This window comes from Ovis aries, chromosome 15 (assembly GCF_016772045.2).
Source record: "Ovis aries strain OAR_USU_Benz2616 breed Rambouillet chromosome 15, ARS-UI_Ramb_v3.0, whole genome shotgun sequence".
Lineage (NCBI taxonomy): Eukaryota > Metazoa > Chordata > Mammalia > Artiodactyla > Bovidae > Ovis > Ovis aries.
In genome coordinates, this window is record NC_056068.1 from 61373348 (window position 1) to 61396431 (window position 23084).

The following is a 23084-nucleotide window of genomic DNA, read 5'->3' on the forward strand; positions in this document are numbered from 1 at the left end:
ATTTTCATTTTCCTCTGATAAAAATCCACTCTAAACATGTGTTTTCTTTCTTTCTGGAAACTTGTCAGTTATCCATATGCTAATAACTTACTACATTAAAATACCGGTCCTCAATAATGCTACTGTAGATATACAAACAATTTTTATATATTATGAAATATACACTATTAACAGATTCTATTTTTCAATTATCAGGTGGTCTCAAAGATATTTAAGTTAACAATGTCAAACAGTGTTTGAAATGTCCTCATATAAGTGTTTCTAAAACTTCTAAACCCTCTATGGTATTCATTTCTTACGCTAGATTTGCCTTTCTTTAACATGAGGTAAATATTTTGACTGCTAGAGTCTGCTCAGGTGCTAGGGTTCTAAGACCTCTTGAATTTCTTTTTAGTAGCCACCAATTTCCACTTTTCCATTTATTCTTTATCTCCACCTCCAGGATCTGCACATACTAACACTAGACAAAATAAAACTACTTCAAAAGGAAGCAACACTCTGCAATCAATTCCCTGTCTATCTTTTAAAGAACCAGACACACAAATGCGCATACCAAGCAAAAGTTGAGAGCCCTGTTCATTTGTTTAAGCCCATTATGAACATCATTTCTAAAGCATCATGTTAATGCTTCCCAAAGATAGTCACCATCAACACCACCAAATTTAAGCAATACTAACCCTAAATACTTACACTTTGAACTTTAAAACTGAGCAGTGAAGTCATTCAGAACCGAGGCCAAAAAAAAAGAAAAAAGGTGCTTAAATAAGAAACAGTTGAGGTTTATTCTTGAAGGACAGAAAAAGGAAAAATTTGTGTTTGGCCTTGGTAAGCCAAACATTATACAAAGAGGAAAACCCTTTTTTAAAAAAATCTTGTTTACATTAACACCCAGAGCAAAAAAGAAGCAAGCAGAATATGGACACCATCCTAAAATGACATAAATTCACAAAACAAAGCTGAATCTTGGAATAATACTATATGAATGACTCTTAGGAAACCTAGTAGTGATTTTTCTTTAAAAGGAAGAAGAAATGATTATGTGAGCCATACCAAAAGCCAGTTTCCATTTAAGAGGAGGCACAGCTCTGGGGTGGGGAAGGAGGGATATTCTGAGAATTCATTATGGTAAAAAGCATTTGTTTACTCGGAGTAATTTGAATGTTCTTACTCAAACATTCAGCTCAAATTCTGTTCACAAGGTCTCCCTAAGTCAGTCAAGTCTGAGAAAAATCTTGTGATTCTACCAAGGACATCACAAATAGATGGCTACCATCCTGGAGGATGGCATCAAGGCATCCCTGAAGAGTTCCCATTCATAAATATATAAATATACCTATCAATAAATAAATAAAAGTTATTTCAAGAATGAGTAAAAGGCCACCTCTGGGCACAGTTTCCACACTGTGCTTGCCATGCGGTCCCCGGGTGTGTGCCTGGAACTCCATTCAAAAGGACAGCTCATCTCCCTAGGGTGAGGGCAGAAGGCAGAAGGCAAGGCAGCCGACCCATCCTGCTGGACCAGAGGGCATCTACAGCTGAGCGGCTGCATCAGACTAAACCAGGCTGTGGAGCCACTGCGCCCTGGCAAGCTTGACCCTCTGAGGAGCGTATACGTGCCTAAGTGCACACAGGCAGCTCCTCTGCTCCACAACACTCCCCTTCTCCCGTCTCCACCTCCTGCACCCAAATGTCACAGCCAGTTCTCCAAAGTCTCTGCTTCCTGCACAGCAGAGCCGTGGGCCAGGACCAGCTGCCTGACCCTGGCCCAAATCATAGTCGGTTGGAAACCATCCCTTCTTGCAGTGAGGAGGTGAGGTAGCCAGCAGCCACTGCACGCACTCACACACAGCCCTCCTCGGACATTTCCCCCAGCACGTGTTCCTCCGGGAATGCAGGTGGCAAAATGTCAAGAGGGGGAAATATCTGCACAGGTGTACCAACAATGCATATGTGTATGTGCTCCTCTGCAGAAGTGTACACACATGCAACACAGACGGGCTCAAACTGCATACACACGTATAAAAATGGCAGTCAGCATGTCTCTGTGCAGCAAGTCTGGTGGAATAAAATTATTAATATAAAGCATGCCAGAGAGATCAATCACAATTATCTGTTCACAAGTATATTCTTTAACTAGATGTTGAACTAGATTTTTTTTTTTAAGCCTCCAATTAATTTCTCTATTTCTGACTGTTTGCCTTCAGGGGTTAAAAACAAAACCAAAAAAGAGCAGAGTACAATTCAGTGGACGTGTGCCTTTGTCCCCAGAGGGTTTTGCCTGTGCAGGCATTTAATCTAGACTGCCAGACCCCCAGCCTTTGACTGAAGCGTGCAGAAGAAAACTTATCCATATTGACTTATATGTTACACAGAACAGACAGAAATAAAAGTCTCAGACAGGCCTCTTTCACCCAACAAAGGCTCATTTTTTTCCATCCTTTGCTTGGGCTCAAGCACTCCTGCCCTGCGTGCCGCCACTTTAAACATGATCAGATCTGTGCTTCATTGCAAATAACAACTGACCAACAATGGGCCCTGCTTCATAGATTTGGGAATGTTTGGCTTAAGCTGCCAATGACTGAAGGCCTTTAACTCCCACCGGCCAGTCACAGTCCGCTTTGTTGTTGTCTGTTGATGTGTCTGTGCTCATTATTCCTTGACATGCAACATCCCCCCTCCACCCTCCAACCATCTACAACCACACAGAAAGCGAGATTCAAATGGAACAGCTGTAGTGGTTCAATGGGAAATGATGCCTCTTGTGCAAAGGGGAGGGAGACAGAAAAGGGAGAGGGCCTGTTTGAGAAAGGCAGCGGCTTTCAGGGAATCTTGTATTAGAAATCTACTTTTGAATATACTTCAGTGAAATCACTGTTGAAACAGGCTGACAATGGAAATCTGCCCAGATTGAAAATGCCAGCCCTAATTCAAAAGACAATTCCTAACTAATAGCTTGTTGCATTTTTAAATTATTTCTAGACTTTGAGCTTTTGAATTGAACAGATAACTGGCAAATGCTACCATTTTGTATATGTACTATGGGTATAAATGGGCACAGATCTACACACAGCTTCCAGTGGAGTTTTTCTTTCTAACACATTTGTGATTTGATACCTGTAAAAATTACCTCTTAAGGATCATCAGGATTTAAAACAGAGTATGTATGAAAGTAACCATTGGTTTAGAATGTTAATCTAACATGGAAACAAAATTTGTAACACCACACTATAAGGTTAAAAAGAAAATAGTATAATAAAGGAAATACAAAGGCTTTGGCATGGTTTTTACAATCAACAATGGTTAATTTTGATATGTCGTTGTGAACAACTTCAAAACACTTAAGTTTAAAACTCTTGCAAGCACTTTTAATTGATTAGGAATGAATTCTAGATGCACAAAATGATTGGACTGTGAACAGTAATACAACTATATCTAAGAACAATTAACTTTTGCCGGCCAAAAAAGAAACTTATGATTGCATGAAAATGTGTATAAAACATCTATAGAGTATTCTTGTCAAATATAAATGAAATTAACTTTATTATAGAAATCATTCTGAGGATTTCTAGGGAAGACAAATACTTACATTTTGACATAAAACAAATTGGATTATATCAAAGACACACTCTACCTTTCAGCTATCAACTTTTTTCTTCCTTGAATTTATATCTTACCCTTTTGTTTTGCACATAAACTTCATCTGTTAACAACCTTTGGAAAACCAACAGATATTTCTTACATAAATCTAGTGCATGTTGTTCCAGGTTTAATTATATGCAAGGAATGATACAAACGTGGAACATCAGTCCATAAACTATGAACAGATGGGTAGAAGTATTCCATATATCTTGATAAAACTCTTAAATTCGTGGCAAAGCTTGTTGATCATGATTTCCTTTTTTCTTTTAAAACAACATGATCAACAGAGATCAAACATCCATCCAGTCTACGTTGTTCTTTTTCATTATAACATACAAATGCCCATTTACAAATAATACACCAAAATGAATAAAAGTTTGGATACCAAAATGAAGATTTGTTCCAACTGACATCGTGCCTTCTGTATACAAAGGTCCTTGTTTTCAAGTCCATTCCCCAGTGGTACACCAGAGGACACAACTGCAGAACTGAAGTGCTTCTAACAGCCATTTTTCTTTCCTTCCTGAACGCCCAACTGCTGTGTCCACACAGTCACTGACTGAATTAACACAATATATTCTTTTTGTTTGTTTTTTTTGATTTTTTTTTTTTTTACTGTAATCTTGGCCAATATTGAGACATATCAGGTTCACTTCCAGGAACTTGAACTGGAACTGACACACCAGGGGAAATGAGTCCTAGAAGTGGATGAAAGAAATAGCCATGTAGAGATTCCCTTCGAGAGACAGGCATGGAGTATGAATTTATAAGTTAAAAAAAAAAAATCTTTAGTACTTTCTAACATTTCAAATACATTAAAAAAAAAGAAACTTTCAAGTCTTACAAACAAAAGTAGCACCTTCAGAAACAGAAAACATATTCACATGCACCTACTGAATCCCAATCCCCCCGCCCAAAAAGGCCGACTCCAGGCCTCCCTGGTGGCTCAGACAGTAAAGAGTCCACCTGCAATGCAGGAAACGGGTTCGATCCCTGAGTGGTGAAGATCCGCTGGGGAAGAGAACGACTATCCACTCCAGTATGCTTGCCTGGAGAATTCCGTGGACAGAGAAGCCTGGTGGGCTACAGTCCATGGGGCTGCAAACAGTCTGAGTGTGACTCAGGACACAACTGAGCAACTAACACTTTTACTTTCTACTTGTCTGTATGTTTGGAACTTTAGCAACAAAACCATCCTGGGAAACCAAAGTAGTACTTCTTCAGTTCCAATGAAAAGCACGGAAGAACTGGAAGGACCTGAGAAGTCTTTCCAGTAAGCTCAGACGAGGTGGGGGGATGGCCTTCCCTGTTGAGTTTGGCTAATACAATAATTTTTCCTTCTGAAAGATACATTTTCGGGTCTTACCTTCATATGCAACTTCTGCAACCAAATTCAGGAAAAACAACTTTTTTTGTCAGTATGGCATTAAGTTACTAACTAGTTTGACTGAATTCCCCTTTTGAATTAGTTTTCCCCAGAGAAGCAAGCTGCTGCTGCTGCTAAGTCGCTTCAGTCGTGTCCGACTCTGTGAGACCCCATAGATGGCAGCCCACCAGGCTCCCCCATCCCTGGGATTCTCCAGGCAAGAACACTGGAGTGGGTTGCCATTTCCTTCTCCAATGCATGAAAGTGAAAAGTGAAAGTGAAGTCGCTCAGTCGTGTCCAACTCTCAGCGACCCCATGGACTGCAGCCTACTAGGCTCCTCCATCCATGGGATTTTCCAGGCAAGAGTACTGGAATGGGGTGCCATTGCCTTCTCCAGAGAAGTGAGCAACAGAGAGTAAAACACACCATCACACAAGGCCGGCAAAGTCTTTCCAGGTAAACTACGAATGAAGGGAGGTGACCTGGCAAAAGAAGCTGCAAAGGCCACCTCTGTGCAGCCTGCGGAGAGCAGCAGCTCACCTGTGGAAGTGGCGCCCGAGGTACCCATTGGCTGGCTGTTCATGTGTGTCTGCATATGTGGGGGGGTGTAGGTATCATAACTCCGCCCGTTCACCGAAGGGCTGGTGGGCAGCATGCAGGAGTACGAGGAGGTCTGGCTAGGGACTGGGGGCTGGGAGGAGAAAGGCAAACCTGTGGTTACCGAGAGACACGTTGCACAGCCACACGCCCAGGCTCCCTCCTCCCCAGGATTCTGCCAATAAGTCTGAAGACACCCGCAAGTAAAGCCCTGGAATTCCACGTGGGGACTCTAAGACTGGGCCTCCAACTGGTCCTTCTATTGTCCACTGCTAGAGGAAAGTTGCCTACATACCAAACTTTTTAAAGTACCCAAAATTCAGACTATTGTCCAGCTAGATGGTTGGCACCATCCATAAAATGAGCAGAATTTTTGTCCGTTTTCATCTTGGACCTTCGCTGGCACCTTTAGAGAAGTTTTAACATGAGGACTTCCATAAATACATTACCCCTCTCTCACAAATTCAATCTATTAATATTTGGGAATCCAATGACACCCCCACCCCTTAAACCCTGTTATTTCCATCTCTGAGGCAGAAAACAGCAGGAGGAACTCTGTGTAAAGTTTGGTTTAGGGACCTTGGAAGCCTTTCAGGGTGGGACTCCTGGATTTAAAGATTCTTGAAAAGGCAGATCAGTAATGATCTCAGGTTAGAGTAGTCAGAAGTGTCAGGAAATACCTAGCCCTACCATGAAAATTTGCTGTGACTTTCTTATAGACCCCAAACCCAAGATTGCGTTTAATCCACAAAATTATGCTGCTACCCTCTAAATATTTAGAATCATAGTAGTAAAAAGATAAACTTTTATCCTAACTAAATAAATATACAAGGCTGGGACAAAAACTCCTCATGAGTTCTCACAGGGCTCTGATGGGGCAGCAAACTTGGGATGAATTAATAGAAGCATAATGTCAGGAGCAAGGGAGATGACACCACTGCTCTAATCTGCAAACTATAGAAGTGTTTAACATTCCAAGATCCACATCCTCAGATGCAGTGACACATTAGAGAAGGTCAGAGAAGGACACCTGCTCCTTATAAAATGGTTGAAGATTTTGGTCAACAGGATAAACTGATGGAAAGACAGGACACCCCTCACCCAACTCCAAAAGTCTAAGAACAATTTTCTCTGAATTGTTGATACTTTAATTTTGTTTTAGGAATATATATATATGGTTTGAATGATATTATACATTATTTCATTTTTAAAAATCAGCATCTGAAATAAATCGACCCACATGGGCCTATATGTGGACACAACTCTAACAGAATAGCAGCATCTATTTAATTGTTTGTTTTGTCATATACACAGTTTTTATCTTCACAGAAACCTAGGTATTGCTAGAATTTACAAAACTGAACAAGACAGCCAGTGGCCTTATTAAAGTCAGAGGATGACTGCTAACATTGAGTTCAAAGAGGCAAGCAGGCCCTCAGGGCCTTGCCAGAATTTCAGCTTGCATTTGTTTCTATCCTGAAATCACTTCCTCCAGGCAACCTTGACTTCTAGAAAATTCCAAGGCAGTTGTAGCCATCCCAACTAATGGGCTGTTAATCCCTTAATTTACATTAATTGCTCTATGGTCAATAATATCCAGATGCAATAAAAATAGACATGTAAATAATGCCTCTGAAGCTGCTTATCTAGCTGTTCCTATATTAATCTAAAGACCGTGAAACATTTATTTTAGTGTGATTTGGGTTAGAAATCCAGCCAAAGATGTTCAGTGGAGAATAAACTATCTGTGTATCCCCCAATCTGTTTCTATCAGGGGCTCATGCTGGCCAGTCTCATACTACCCAGCATCTCTAATTGCTGTACAAACAGAACAAGAGTCCTGAAGAAGTCATGGCAGGAGGCCCACCAGAAGACCGATATTCTCCCCACCAAGAAACCCTCTGGCTTCAAGGTTCCAGTACACCCTGCCTACCTTATACAGCTTCCATCATAAAACAGGATTAGCCTAGTTCAGGACCTAGCACATATAGGGGCCAATATCTACTTGGGATGGAATTGAGTAGGGGCATCTTGTTATACCAAGTGAATAGCATCAACCTTCCCAGGCAGCTAGTTATGCCAGAAACTCATCACATCATTCACAGCAAAGATACATGATATTTCTAGCAAATACTTTCTATTCTTTTTATTCTAAGATAGAGAAAGAAAGCTATCTTTTCCTCTATGTTAAGTAAATCACACTATACAAATATGAATCCCAATTCTGATCCTTTGTTTCTTCCTCACTAGTTTATCACAAACATCCTAAATAACATTCAAAATACCCAAGACTATAAATTTATTTATACAAACACCTGAATATAAACCTGTTTTACCCATATTAACCCCTTACTAGCTAATAATTTGCCAGCATTATTTTCATTTTCTGGTCCAAGTTTCACACTGGTCCCTAAAGCATGCCCCATTCTCATCCAACATCATCAAGCTGACATTCCCAAAGAGCAAAAAGCAGATTAACTGGACTGAAAATCAAGTTTTTGTTTTATTAAAGGCATGAATCAATCAGTTAATCAATCAACTAAAAGACTGGATTGACTGCTTTCATCTTAGACTTCACTGGTCAAGCCAATCACTGTACTGAGAAAGTCTCCCAAGGGTAAACACAGGGCCAATGAGGTCTGCATGCCCCAACCTGCGCCTAACCTCCTCTCCCAGGGACCCGTTAAGTGGGCAACCACCGGCCTCACTTACTTGCATAGGCAGATTATTCGCCATGGTGAAGCTGGGCATGGGCGGCAGAGCACTGTACGTGTTTGTGAGGGCTGTGTCTGTTCGGCCCAACATGGAGCCAGAGGTGAAGGAGGAAACTGCAGGGAGAAGAACACAACAGTCGTGGTGAGAGTCAGAGCCAAGGACAAAAAGGCTGAAACACACTGATCAGTAGAATTAATATCTCCAGTTACCAGGCGTGGTGGGTTGTGGGATGGGTTGGTAGACACTGGTGCTGAAACTACTGCTGATAGGAATATGACTAGGTGTGTTGCTGGCTTGTCTTCTCTGATTCCTCAGCTTTTCTTCTCTTCTCCATTTGGCCCTTCGATTAGAAAACCATACCTGGAAATCAGACAGAACAGGTGAGCCCTGTGCCTGCTCCCAGCTCCGCCCCATCCCTGACAGAGCCACTGTCCTCCTCCCCCAGGCCCCGAGTGACAGCTAAGCATTTAGCAAACTAAATCTGTCTCTATTTATACAAACAAAGGACATTCCTTAGAAGCCCCTGGGTCTCTAAAAAAGGCAAATGGTATGAGTCACAAGAACACATGAACACACAGTCCCCTGGTACCTGTATCCTCGCTTCAGGTAGATCTATTTTGGCCGCTAGTCTTTCTCGGGCAAACACATCTGGATAATGGGTTCTCTCAAACTCTGAAAGAGTAAGTTGCATTTTCTGTGTTGTACCAGAACTACACAAAAGCCTGGATCAAGCTGATTTCCACCTCCTGACTTCCATCACTTTCAACCAATTCCCTTTAAAATGCTACTACTATTAGCATTGACTGTACTTGGAAGAACTATCCCATCAGAACCATGTTCTATTTTTTTGTTTAATGACATTCATTCAAGGTCTCTTCTGTGGCCTGAATTAGCCAAATCATCATTCTTTCTTTATGAGAAGTCAGATTTTTCATCTTTGAATTACTGGTACATGAAAAGAAAGAAAACACATACACTAAAAGAGATGCCCTGAAAAGAAAGAAAGAAAAAGGAAACCTTTTCAGGCCTCTGTGCAAGGGCCCTGACTAAATTTAGCTCTTTGTACTGAAGATGTGGCATTTACTTTGATTTACTGCTTCTCTACTTTGAAAAACTCCATCACCTTTCTCCAGGGCCTCAATTTGCTCTTGGGTAAAGGATGTTCTATTTCTTTGCAGCTTCCGCTTCAGCTGAAGTCGCATTTGGGCCTCATCTGAATCTTCTCCATTGGAACTGATGGAGTTGGTATTCTCTCCCCCTCCTTCCTGCTGCTGGCAGCCATCTGGACCAAAAAGAACAGGACAGTAAGAGAAATTTGGAATAACTTGGAGTCTCCAAAAGGGGCCTCACACAGCCATAAACTCCAAGAGCAGTCTATTCTCACAGTCTCACCAAAACATTCCCGAGGTAACTGTCAGCCTTCAAAAGACATTAGTGACACATGTTACCTGACCACCATTTTCTGTTTTTATTATGATGAGACTCTGCAACATAGATACTTGTAGAATGGCATTTCTGTGAATGACAAAATGAGTGGTGAAGTTTCCAATTAAAATGATCTTTCATAACTAACCTCGACCCTCCACATGCTTCACCCAGCTCCCTCTCCTTGCAGAATTTATTTACCTGTGGCTGTGTTGGGAAAATAGAAGAGTAATGTTCAAGATTTCAGCTGATCTATAATCAGTAATTCCTACCTAATCAATTAGATGTTGATAGGTTTGTAGAAAATGCTATTAAGAAACCAAACCAAGCTTGTAATCTTAAAAAAAAATATTTATCTAGTTTTTATTTGAATTCTGCACAGTCAATTTCATTTTAAAGGTTGTGAATTTAGAAGTGCTCGCATTGTTCTGCAGTTTTATTCAACTATTGTATGAGTGCGCTTTGCCTTGACACCTATTACGAGCACAGCTGTAATTATATCATCACCAAGAACAGGCTATAATTGCTGAAAATGGAATTTTATATTTAGATAAAAGGACTGTCCATTCTTTGTAATGTGTTGCACCAGAGAAAAGTAAGATTTCTTTTAAATTTTTAACGTGTAATTTTAAAAAAGAAATAGTAGAGAGTTCACTAACTAGCTAAATATGCTATGCTGCAGCTGAATCCTTGGCATATCATTTAAGTGGTACATTTTTAATTAGGGCATTTCCACCACTTTTAATGTAATTTCTATCATTAAACAGGGGAAAGTTTTATTGTTTTCCTTTGCTGCTTGGAGGGCAAGATGTGCACTTGGGCAAGCTGTCTCCTTTTGCGCCTTGCTGGAGAGGAAAGGATTCAGTTCTCACTAGGCCTCCAGGGCCACTGCCTCCTGGGTCCTTGGTCTTGGGTCCTAAGGCCCCCAAGAGATACCAATCGAGGCTGCCCCCCTCCCCATCCTAGCGACTTGGCCCTGGGGGGAGGAGCCTCTGGGGCGCCTTGGTGGGAATCGACTTGGCCAGGAATATCATTTATAACCGGGAGACAATAGGCAGTGCCTTCAAAGAGTTCAGGGAATTGTGACAGGATCTAGTGGGATCTTTTCAGGAACTTTGAAATGTTTTAAAACCCCAACTTTCTCCCCCATTTAAACAGGCGGATTCATCAGCACTGGCCACCATATGGGCCCTTGGAGATCTATTGAGATGACCACCAACACTTGAATAGCGAGGGGCTGCTTTTCAGCACAGCACAATGCCCCGCGAGTAAGGGAAACTATTAAACTCCTGGGGCAGGAGCGTTGGCAAACTTTCGTGGGCAGAATTTCGAGGCCACAATGAGCGCGGACAACAAAAGGATTCTCTTGAGGCGTGCAGCGGGCCACATTGTGTTACAAGAAGCCCAGTCAACAGACTTTTCAGTGAAGTGTGTTAACCCCTCTGCTCTGCTATCATTAATCACTGTCCGAAGAGCAGGCGCCTCAATGCTATTTAGGGCGCTTGGCTGGGGGCTGGAGGGTGGATGGGGGGCCAGGGCAGAGGGTGGAGGGGGGCACAGGGAAGGTGGATGAGGACGGGATGTGGGGGGAAGCGGGGAGGAGAGGCAGAGCGGATGATGACCAGGGGGGAGGGAGACAGGAGGGGAAGGAGCAGAGGTCTGGTTGAGGGAGGAGAAGAGGGGAGGGGGTAGAGAAAGGTGGGGCTAGAAAGAGGCTCCAAAGAGGAATAGGCCAGAAAGGTGCAAGAAGGACAGAAAAAGAGTGCCGAGAGGAAAAGAGACAAGAGGGTCAGCGGACAAGGGGAGAGAGGAAGGGAGATAAGAGAGAGACAGAGACTTAGTAAATGGGCTACTTCGGGTAGTCTGGCGCTACATCAGAAAGGTGGGGCTTGGGGAGCCGCTCACTCACATGTGCCTGCACCAGCATCTGTGCTAATTTACTGCCCCAAGTTTCATGGTGACTTTTCAATGTGTTTTTCAGGGAGCGAAATGCCGAGCCCCCTTTCTTTTCGGATTCAGTTGATGAGGAAGACTTTAGAAATAGACTTTGGGGGACCAACCGGTAAGGCCCATCAGTTATTGCTTTTGGAAAGCACAAACAGAAACCTGCGATCCTCCAACGTGTAGGGAAGGGACCGAACACAATCCCATCTTGCTGGGGTGGCGGTCACTCAGACGCCTTCCAGGAGGCCACATCCCAGTCCTTTTTTCTGGCACATTCGATCTCTCCAATTAACAAAGCTACCCGGGTGTGCCTCGGAAGACCCCCACAGATAGCATTCTCTGCTGACGTTTGCTTCACTGATGCTTTCCTAATTTTAAAACATGGACATGTGCTCAGGTTCTCCTTCTTCCTCTCCACACCACACCCCCCCGCGCCCCCCCCCCCACACTCACACACACACACACACCACACACTTACAAGAATGAAGGCGCAGCACCGACTTGGGAAGTGATTTTTAAGGGGAGTCACTTAACAGAGGATAAGGAGTGCTTGATTTTAAACCTCTTTGGGGAGAAACAAACAGCAGTGGAGACAGAGGCGAGTCAGGAAAAAGTCGTGGCTGCAGGATCCCTCCAAGACCCCACAGAGCCAGTGTGCACCGCTGAAACCTTGCTACTTTCGCAACAGTGCGCAGCCAGGCGGTGTGGGAGAGGTCACTCTTAAACTGGGTGCCTCTCCTTTTTTTTTCTTTAGTGGATTTATTTTCCACTCTTAAAAGCTTTTTAGCAAAATAAAACTAGAAGTTGGATCTCGGATTCTCCCCATGATAAACCTAAGTGGCAGACAATTAAGATATCTTCTTTAAAAGGCGCCCCCTCAGAGCGCAAAAAAGGGCCCTTCAATGGGCGCCGTCCACCTTCCAGCCTAATCCTCGAGAAGGCGAGTGAAAGCGCCTCCCATTCTCCCAGCCCCAGGACCATCTGACGCTCGGGATAGGATTTGTTTCCTGGAAGGAGAAGGGAGAGAGAGAGAGAAAGAAGAAGAAGAAGAAAAAAAAAGACGCTGGGAAATAAAATCATTCCTTAGTTTCTTAGTGTCTTAATCAGTGAGGCGGAAAACAAGCAAGAAAAGATAGCAACCCGGTTGCGGCACCTTTTCAGCTCTGGAGCGCGGATCAAAACATTGAAGCATCTGTTGAAAAAAGAGACTGACTAAATCCTATAGAAGGCCTGGGTATTACGGGGGGAGGGGGAGGACATAAGAAAAAGTGTCTCCGTGATCCCTAAAACCACCAAATCGCTGGAGAATTGGGGGCCGGATAGAGTTGTCTCCTGTGGTTGTCAGCCCACATCGGCACAATTTTATTCACCGCCGCATGGCGTTGATCAGATGGAAACCATATTTGTCTCCCTCTGAGACCTAACCTCGCCTTATGCTTTCGGAGTCATGGACTCTTTTAAAACCCCAAACCGGCTTCCTGGGCCGGGAAAGGGGGCGAGGGAGGGAGGGGGGCCTTCTTAGCGCCCAAAGAGCCAAGGATTCCCGGCATGTCAGCCGTGGCCACCGGTGCCCTGTGGCCCCTGCACCCGGGCACTCCGCGCTCGGCTGGCGTGACCGTCCTCCCCACGCAGCGGGGACCAGGCACAGGTGTGGGGAGGGGGCTGGGGGAGGCTTGGGGGGCGCGGAGCGGGGGCCGGGGGCCGGGGGCAGAGGGAGAACCGGCAGTTGGTGAGCCAGAATGCTCTAGCAACTGGGGGCCTGAAAGAAAGTTCAAAGCTCCTGAGCGAGCGCCACCTCCCGCCCCAGCAAACAGGAGCCCTCGCGCCCAGGGCTCAGCCTGCCCAGGCCCGGTCACCGTGTCCCGCGCCCTCCTGGAGATTTCTCTGGCGGACGAGGCGGCGGGGTGGGGTCACCCGGACCTCAGGGTGGGGTGGGGGTGGTGCTGGGGGCGAGCAGCGGGAGTGCGTCCCTTGGTGTGTCCGGTGTGCGCACGTTGGGACCCTACAGTTTCAAAGGTCAGGTGAGGGTATGGAGGTCACGCCCTCGTCCTCACCAGAGGCCAGAGGGGGCCAGCGGGGAGGCAGCGCCTCCTGGGGGGGCAGGCTGCCGCACCCCGGGAGGCCGAGGTTCGGCCCGATCCGGGCGAGCGGGCGGGCGGGTCGCCCAGGGGAGCCGAAGCCCTGCGCTTCGGGAGGCCTCGGCCCGGCCGAGCGGCCGCGCTGGGAAACACCGAGCCAGCGCTTTGCTCCCTATCTTCCCAGTGTCCGTCCTATATTGTTTTCTGCTCTTAAAACTGACATGTCTAATTGGCAATTGGTGCCGAATCGTGTCCAGAGGTCTCTTGTGGAACATTTCTACAGCTGTCTCCTTCAACTAGACGCTTATTCATGTCGCCTTAATGAGAAACAAAACGTTCTCTAATGAGCAATTACAGAGCGACAGGATTGTTCCCATAACAAATTCTTGCGAGTGACAGAAGCATCCTTTGTACCAGATATTTCGCATACTGTTACCGATTTTCCCTTCCCTCGCCCGGCTCCGTGGAGGCGCGGGGCACCCAGATTGGGTTGAGAGCGCACGGAGGCGAGGGCAGCCCCGTCAGCGTCCCCCTCACCGCCTCCCCTGGCCGGGAGCCCCCAGGCTTGGTCGTGCTCCGGGGAGTGAGATTCCACGTCCCATTATCCCTCATATTATCTCCTTGTCACGAGGACAACAAATACCGATTAATCTTCGGAGTAAACTGTTTCCTATTCTTGACCAAGCTACCTCCGGTGTGTGGAGGGGAGGGGCGGGGAGAGCCAACCGACCCGACCCCACCCCCGTCTGCTCCTCTTCCTCCACCCCTTCTCACAGAGCCTGCAATGGCCAGATCCTATCTTTCCTCTCAGCTCCAGGGTAGCTCCCCGGACACCAAAGGCTGGCTCACAGAAGCCTCAACCCACCTATCTTATTACACAGTCGCCACCCACAAAGAATGAGAACTAGGGGCCCAGAGGAGTGGAAGGGGTCCGAACCTAGAGGGTAGGGTTGTTTTAGTTGGGAAATCAACATTTCCAATGCCCCATCCTCAACTTGGCCCTGCGTCTCACTGTTCACCCTCTCTTATACACCCTACTCATAGTCACATAATTTGTCAATTACAGCAAAAAGCAAGATGATACAATTATGTTTACCTTGCAGTCTGTCAGTGTGTTAACTTGTCACACTTCTACAGCAAGGGGGCTCTCCGTGCATTTTAATGGCACATTTGAATAGGGCACCACGCAGCTAGCTCATACAGACACACACCTACTCCTGCCCATAACACATACTCAAGCATGCATGCACGCACACACACACACTCACCCCAGCCACATTCATGCTACTTTTGACTACACAACCCTTGAATTTCCAGGCCAACCAGACAGTTCAACAAATACCACCTAGATACAACGCAAGTCAATATGTCCCAAGCCCTTGAAGAGTTACTCCTACTACGTTCTCCAAGCACAAAAGTCCAGAGAGGGAAGAGGTTGGAGAAGAAGAGGATAGGCAAGGGCTGCATATATGGAGAGTTTGAGGATGGCTGTTTGGGTTTTTACCTTGTGTAGGTTGCCCTGGCACTGATGTTCCCGGATACCAACCCGGGCGGGTGCCCCAGCTTCCGGTCTGCCCATTCAACATCCTTAGTTTATCATACATGCCGTCTGCGCCCATCTGTTGCTTTTCGCTAGCCAGGTTGCGAAGAACTCTGTTTATTGATGACACCTGCAAATCAAATCAAGATCAAACCAAATGGCAGAGTCTCCTGAAGACACAGTTGCCCTATCTTAAGTCTCCATCTCAGCATGCACCCCTTTAAAGAATTACCCCTAATACATTAGAAAAAAAAAAATCCCCAGCCATCCTGGGACAGTGGGTGGACTTGCAGAGACATCGTGGAAAGAATGCCAGCTATCACTCTGGGCATGGAAACGGACTTGGGTAAAGAGTTGGAGGACTAGGGAGGGGTCCTTCACTGTTGCTCAGTGTCTTTGGTGACCTAACTCACATGGCTGCTTTTTTATTATTGTTGCTGTTAAAGAGTCCCCCTCTCCAATATTAAGACTTGGCTTGGAGGATTTCTTTCACTGTTGTTTGTTTTTATATTAGGACAGAAATGGATGTTTGATTTCTGAAAGAAGGTTCAAACAGCAAGATGTGGAGGAAGCTTGCTTGAATCTGGTTTTCATTTTCATTTTCCTTCTAGATTTCAGTGACTTTCTCCAGGTGCCTCCACTCTCTACCTTGCCACATGCAAATACGGTGACTAACCCTCCCACACTTGACTCCCATTTCCAGAAGGTCAATAAAAAGGTCAAGGTGCTCCTCTCAAGACCCCCAGGTACAGAGGTGACAAACAGAGGTGGAGCAGAGAGGAGAGAAAGAGAAAGACACTGGCAGGAGGGAGAGCAGGGGGACTAGAGAAAGTGATGGTAAAGAGGGAAGAGCATGGAGCTTAAGGCAGGGAGAGGGAATGTTCTCAGTGAACTTACACTTGGTATGTTATCGTTGGTACAGACCCCCTCGGACAGTAATCTGTCTCGGATTTCCCAAGCAAAGATGGACGGGCACTCCCGCTTATACTGGGCTATTTTGCTTACAACTTCTGGAGTCGCTACTCTCGGTTTACTACCACCGATTGCCCTGGGTCTGATGGAGCCAGTCTCGTAATACCTGCCCAGAATTTTACTCACACATCCGTTGGACACCTGCATAGGGGAAGTGGACAGAAAACCACATTATTAATAATTTCAAGACAAAAATAAAATTGTTTAAGTATGCATTAAACAATGACAAGCTTACGTTTTGATTGTCCAGCACTTGGACTTTTGCATCTGCATGGGTCTATAACACAAAAATATACCTTCAATGGTACGAGAACTTACTGTAGAGAGCTTTTTTTCTTAAAATTACATTTGTAGCCCTAAAAACTACAAATAGGATGATACTTTCAAACAGTTTGAACTAAAAAAAAAAAAAAAACCTAACTTAAAAGTTTTTAAAACTGTTTTTGTAAGTAAACACTGCCAGAAGATGCATCAAAACGAAGTCAGATTGTTTTGTGCTGATCTTGCCTAAAGTGGTGTTATGTCTTAACGAGTGAAGGGAAAAAATAAACTGAATCTTTAGTTATTTTTCCTTTAAAAATATGCCCAATTGAGTAAATGTGAGTTAGGGATGGAGGAAAACAGCATTCGCCTTTTAAATTCAATATATATTCTTCATGAATATGAAGAAATAAATATCTCAAACCCTGAGAGGTAAGCATGGGGTGAGGGAGAAGGGGATGAAATTATGCAGATTTATATAATTCATTTTATTACAGTTCATAAACTGTTACCACAAAGAACGTTTTTAACAAATGAAAAGAGAAAGGTTTTTTTGTTTGTTTGTTTTTAATTCACACCCAGTTTTTTTCTTAAGCAGATGAATTCTCTTATGTGACCCAGGTTGAAAGAGATCGGGAAGGATGGTGGAAGGAAAGGGGAAAGCAGAAGGCAGGGGAGTGGGGTGGGGGCTGGAATGGGGGGTGAGGGTGGGGGTCCATAATTAGCAGCGTTTACAGTAAGAAATGAAGAGAGGGCCTTGAGAGTGGAGGGCCGCGGGGGCGGCGAATGGGGCGGCGCCGGAGGATCACCTGCAGAATTCGGGAAATGTCGCACGGCCGGGCCCCGCTGTGAGCTAGCTCTACGATCTTCTGCCGGGTGGAGTCCGGCAGTGGCCGCCCGTTGACAAAGACACCACCGAGCTGATTCACTCCGCTGTGACCTGAAGAAAGGGAGAGGAGAGCAGAGCAGAGAGGAGGGGAAGAAGGGGCAAGAAAGAGAAGAAGGGGAAGGAGGAGGTGGAGGAGGAAGAAGGAAAAGAAGAAAAGACAACCACAATGCATCCTCAGCTCCCTGCCAGCCCTGGCCAACCTCAGTGATCAGGTCCCTGCTCTCGATGGAAAATGACAACAGGACCTCGAAGCCATTCCAGGCATCGGGCAGCCCAGCCCAGACACAGCGGAGCTCCTGCCCACCGACTGCAGAACAGAAGCACGGTGCAGACACACGTAAGAACACACGCACCTCACTACTACTTAGTGCTTTCACTCCAGAACCCCCAGCCCACTGCTGCCCTCCAGAAACACCCCAGTCAGTCTTTGAACCCGCAAGGCGCAAACAATCAGCTCAGAAACATTCTCCGAAAGATCCCCCCTGAGTGTAACGAAAAACCACGAGTCCTACATAACCCCCACTGCATCTTCAAGCTCCCTGCACTGTTAGAACTGTGATGGCAAACCCTACAGCTCTTCAGTGCTCCCTCAGATGCTAGAGTCCAGAAACACTCGCTGTCATACTCCAAACTCTGGTGAAGCACCAGGATTTAAAAAAAAAAAAAAATAGAAGAAAAGGGAATGGAGTAAAAAAGAACCAGAACAGCAAATCTGTAGCTAGTGAACTGCAACCTGGGTTCAGCACCTCCCATGCAGGCTTCCTCAAGCCCCTCAGATCGGCTCCAACCACAAAGTAGTCTGGCTGCTACGGTGGGGCAGAGGTCTGGGAGTCTGTCTGCACCAGCTACAGCTCCGCTTTTACTTCCGATGCTAAATTCGGCCCTCCCCACAGCCCAGGACAGATAGGAGCAAAAATCAAAAAGTGAAAAGAAAAGGAAAAGACCACACCACAGTGTCCCCTTCCCTCCTTTATCTGGTTATCTCACAACCTCACCCTATTGTCTAAACTGAGAATAGGGAGAAGGAGTTAGCACCCCTGTAGCCCCCTCCCCAGAAACCACAGGCACACAAATAAAGCCAACTGCCAATTTCCACTTCCTTAAAATTCTCCAACCTGCAGCCCCGACTCTAGAGAGCAGCCCTTCCAGGAGATGTGGCTCCCCCGCTCAGGTCTCCTCTCCTCTCCTCTCCTCTCTTCTCCTTGGAGCCTCTGATAAATTGACTCCAGGAGCCTGAGCTTCTTAGCAATAAATAAGCTCCAAATATAGAAGAGGGGGGAAAATATGATGAGCCTCTCTGACATTTGTCTTTAAAATAAAACTAGCTGCACGTCAAGTTTGAGCTTAATTTCTGGAAATAGGCGGAAGTCGCTCCGGATCATGCATGGAAGGCTAATTGAAAAGATCAGTCGGGGCGCTTGTGGCAGCCTTGTCACTTTGTGACAGTGCTCCGCTCCGGGAAATTGCATCGTCACGACAAACGGGACCGTGATAAAACGACCCTTTCCGTCCCTATTTGTAGATCACTCAGACGAGATTGAACTGCACTCGTTTCCCCTTCGAGGGGAGCCGCGTTTTCAGGGTAGCTGAAGGCTTGGGGCAGAGTAGGGGGGGGGCTGACTGAGGGGGCGTGCTGAAGCCTCAACTCGATGAGAAGTGACAGGCGTTTGGGGTATCTAGGCTCCGCCGGGCTGGGCTCGAGCAGGGACATCGCGGGGACACCGCTTCTCCAACAGAGCGAGGCCTAGACCCCGCTTCTGGTTTCTCCTAAATTCCCTTTATTGCCTTCCTTTGCCTCTAAAGAACTTCTACTGCTCCAGCTTACAGGAGCCTCCCCTTTGGGCAAAGGACGCCTTCCCGGGAAAAAGAAAGGCACCCCCAGAGAAAGATGGAGAAAGACTCTCCAAACTTCACGCGCAGCCGAGGCAATTCCCAATCTGGGAATGCCAACGCGTATGAAGCCGCCTAATCCTAGACCTCCCTCTTTCCCCCTCCCCCCAACAGGCAAAAAAAAAACAACCTGCCCGCCACCTCCACGGCGACCGCCGGCGGGTGCTCGCCCAGGGCCAGGTCGCCTCTGCCAGCATCGAAATGGCAGCGAGGAAGCGCCGCTCTAAGTTCCCCTTCAGAGGTTAAGCCTCAATCATTGTGTCCCTTCCCTAGGGACGGCTGGCGCTCTCGCCCAGTGGCGATGATTATGCGCCTAGAATTCGACCGCGAAGCATCTAATAGGAAAACATATGGTGTCAATTTGGATGCTCTGCGCCTCGCGCACACCCGGGAGCGAGCGGCACAAAGCCCTGCAGGCCGGCCCGCGACCCCGCGCCCCTCGGGGCCCGCCAGCCAGGCCGCAGCGGCAAATGCTCAGCGCCGCGCGCCCAGGACCGGCCTGCCCGAGAGCCTGCGGCTGGGGCCCCTGTGCTGGAGAGGGGAGGACCCAGCAGCCAGGAAGAGTGGCCAGAAGACCGAGTCTCGCCAAGGAGGGTTCCTACCGGGCCAAGTCCCCGGGGCCTGGCACGTTCTGCACAACTAATCCGCCTTTCCAGCTCTGCGCCCGCTTTGCGCCCTCTCCTGCGCTTCACGCCCACCAGCCGCTGAAGGGCCAGGGGACAGCTAGCGGCTGCAGAACAGAGGGATCAGGGGCTAGGGACCCCTCTCAGTCTGCAGTTCGGCAAGGGAAGGTTTCTAGAAGATTTAGGCTTTCAGGCACTCCATACAGCGGAGCCCTTAAACCGCCTCGGGGCACTGCACCTCTACCGGGGCCTAGTTTCACTGGGCCTCCAGGCTCTCAGGCCCTGTCTCAGATTCGTCCTGCCACAAAGCAGCTCCCACGTACTGAGCAGAAAGAAGGGATGGGAGCCCAAGGGGTCTAGGCAAAGGGAGGACGGGAGATGCAAGAGCCAGGGAATCAAAGGCACACTGGGCCCGGAATGACTAGGACCCACCCAGTAGCCACTAGGGCAGGGCTGCTCCAACTCTTGGGCTCGATCCCCACTCTCCTCCCAGACCCAGTAAACCTGCTCTCGCCGGTCTGCGCCCTGTAACAGTCCCACGGTTCCAGTACCAACTCCACCCCACCGCAGGCCTGGGTGCCCCACTCCCCTGGCCTTCCAGGCCCCTCGCCAGGGTGGCGATGGGAGGAGCTGCTCTTAGGGTGACTGGGGGAGAGGAGCCCCCCACCCGCCCCAGACGGTGGAGACCTTCAGTCTTGACTAAGCCCAAGGGGCCTCCTTCTCGCGCTACGACGGCGAGAGGACTCCGCCCCGCCCCGCTCAGTCCAGCCCCCCTCTCTGGGGTCAGAGCCCGGGCAGGGGCGGGGAGGGGGTGTGAGTTACAGGATTTGGGGGGATGGGGTTTCTCTTCCGCAGCTTCACAAACTCTTGCGGGCTGTTCTCAAGGGCCCAGCCCCTGTTCTTCCAGGAGGAAGCAAGAGAGCAGACGCCCTCCCCTCGTGGAGCAGCTGCCTCGGGTCCCCGGGCCTCTTCCCTCGCGCCCGCGGCCTGGCCAGTGCGGACACCGAGAGCCTCCAAGCCCTCCCCCGACCTGCGCGCTGGTCTGCGCCTCCCCCGCCCGAAGTCCAAAAAGACCAGAGGCAGAGGCACTTACTGTTCTGCATGCTGGCGCTGGCTGGGGGCCGCGGTATCCCACGGGGCTCGAATATGGGGCTCTGTTAGCAAGAATATAGGCATTAATTTTGGGCCGGCACCAGGTAGGCCTACCTCCCTACATAGGGTGTCCTGGAAGCAGGACAGGAGAAAGCCTCTTCTTTAAGGAAATAATCCACTCCATCAGTTTGGGGCTATTGGATCAATCAGTTTGGGCAGATCAGCTCTGCACTCCAGTACGTGCAAAATCTATCTTTTGCATTACAAATACTCCAGTATTCCCGGTCTGTTTCCCCCATATCTCTTAGTAGTTAACCCTTTAGTCAGAAGAATCCATGACTTGATTTTGAATTTTTTCTTCCAACTGAACAACAATGAAGAAGCAGCATTCTGACTCTTTCAGGTTGGGGAACCCAAAGCAGCCAGCATGGAACTTGCCTGAAATCTGGGATGTCTGTCCACTCTCACAATAAAAGGTCTCACACATCTGCGCGCCCCTAGTTAAAGTCTTCCCCCTAAGACAAAACAGAAGGAGAGAAAGGTATATCAAACTATGACTCAAAAGCATAGATCATGGACTCTCTGATCCACACTCTCAGAAAGAGAAGAAAAGAAAGCCATCTTGGGCTCAAACTGCCATAAAACTCTAAATCCCAGAGCTACACCCACATTTCCAGCAGCCTGTCCTGCAAAGGTCTCCACGTTTTGATAGTGGCTGCTCTGACCCGGCTTTGGGCGATTTGCAGAGCCTGACAATTTAGGGCCCCGTTTTGCAAAAATACCAAGAACCAGGGAAAGAAAAGGGGAGAACAAGAGAAACAGCAGGGTTGGGAGAAGAAGCCAAGAGCTGGGGGAAGAGGGGCTTACACCTGAAGTTTAGAGGTGAAGCACAGGGGACCCTGAAACTTCAGAGAGCTTGAGGGTGCAAGCTGGGGCTGCTTGGGAGGATGTCAGAACCATTACTCCTTTCAAGAATTTCACTACCCCAGTTGCCCTAACCCCCCTCCCCAACCCAAGTCTTTGGTTACCTCTTTATCCTTCACTCTCCCCCTCAAAACTTCCCAGTCGGCTTGATCGCCATTCACTTCCCATTCTTTCTGGGACTTTGAAAGTGGCAAGCCCAACTTTTTCCCCCCCAAACCTCACTTATTGTGATTAACTTCTCTTTTGGTGTTTAGATCTTCCCCCCTTTTACTGTACTGTGACACACGCTGTCTACCTCGCCTCACTGCTTTAAAAAGTACAAACAGGAGGGGGTGAGCGTGGTCGACAAAGCATACAGAGAGCGAACAATGGCTTCTATTCTCCAGCTCTCCCCAAACCCAAAGAGCAAAACTGAATCTCCCTAACTAGCAACAGAGCTTCCAACCAAAGGTACCAACAACTCACCAACCCATAAAGGGAACAGAGGGACACTTCTCGCTTTATAAGTCCTGACCCAGTGCTAGTCCCCCAAGGTGAACACCCCCTCCACCAGCACCCCTCCCTGTCTTCTCTTAAGAAGAAGGTTCTGGGTGGGGGAGAAAATAGAAAAATAATTTCTTGTTATAAATATCTGGAGGTAATTGTGTTACTGGTGTGAGTTGTTAGGGGCTGTAAAAAGATACAACGGCACCGTGGGGAGCTCAATTGGGAAGAGAGAGTTACAATAAAGAACCCATTCAAAGGTTTGCCAAAAAAAAAAAAGTAAAATAATTAAATAGTCACTTTCCCCGCTTTAAAAAATTAAAATATTCATTCTTTTTTCTGTTTTGCCTATTATGATTATTAATTTTGCCTGCCTGCAAGTAAAGAATTCTAAGAAGCAAATTTTTTTTTCTTCAAGGCTATTCATGGTCTAATTTAGTAACTAGCTGGGAGGCAGTTTAAATCCATAAAAATAAACTTAGAGGACTTTCCTCTAGCTTCCCAAGGCAGTTTCCCAAAGCCTCTCTCCTGTCTCTCCATCCGGAGACCAAGTCAAGTCCAGGAGAGGCAGAAAAAAACAACTTTTCGCAGAATGCCCAACTCCCCCCATACACCAAGTTGGATTCTGAAACTGCAAACAGTAGC

The 23084-nt window shown here is 47.0% G+C and overlaps 1 protein-coding gene across 4 annotated transcripts; it reads right to left on the bottom strand.

The window, feature by feature from the left end:
- Nucleotides 1–3513: 3513 nt before the first annotated feature.
- PAX6 (paired box 6) lies at nt 3514–21527 on the bottom strand. Of its 4 annotated transcripts, none has more exons than XM_012096164.5 (12): nt 21471–21527; nt 21034–21094; nt 17348–17478; nt 16513–16554; nt 16404–16418; nt 15270–15435; nt 9442–9600; nt 8908–8990; nt 8528–8678; nt 8316–8431; nt 5547–5697; nt 3514–4337 (listed from the first exon to the last, which is right to left on the bottom strand). In XM_012096164.5, exons 2-12 carry the CDS (start codon nt 21041–21043, stop codon nt 4252–4254), a joined length of 1110 nt encoding a protein of 369 aa, XP_011951554.1. In that variant the 5' UTR covers nt 21044–21094; nt 21471–21527; the 3' UTR covers nt 3514–4251. The 4 variants fall into 4 exon arrangements, with proteins under 4 accessions (XP_011951554.1, XP_011951552.1, XP_011951555.1 ...); XM_012096162.4 differs by having other exon boundaries at nt 16203–16418; XM_012096165.5 differs by lacking the exon at nt 16513–16554.
- Between the last annotated feature and the right edge of the window lie 1557 nt (nt 21528–23084).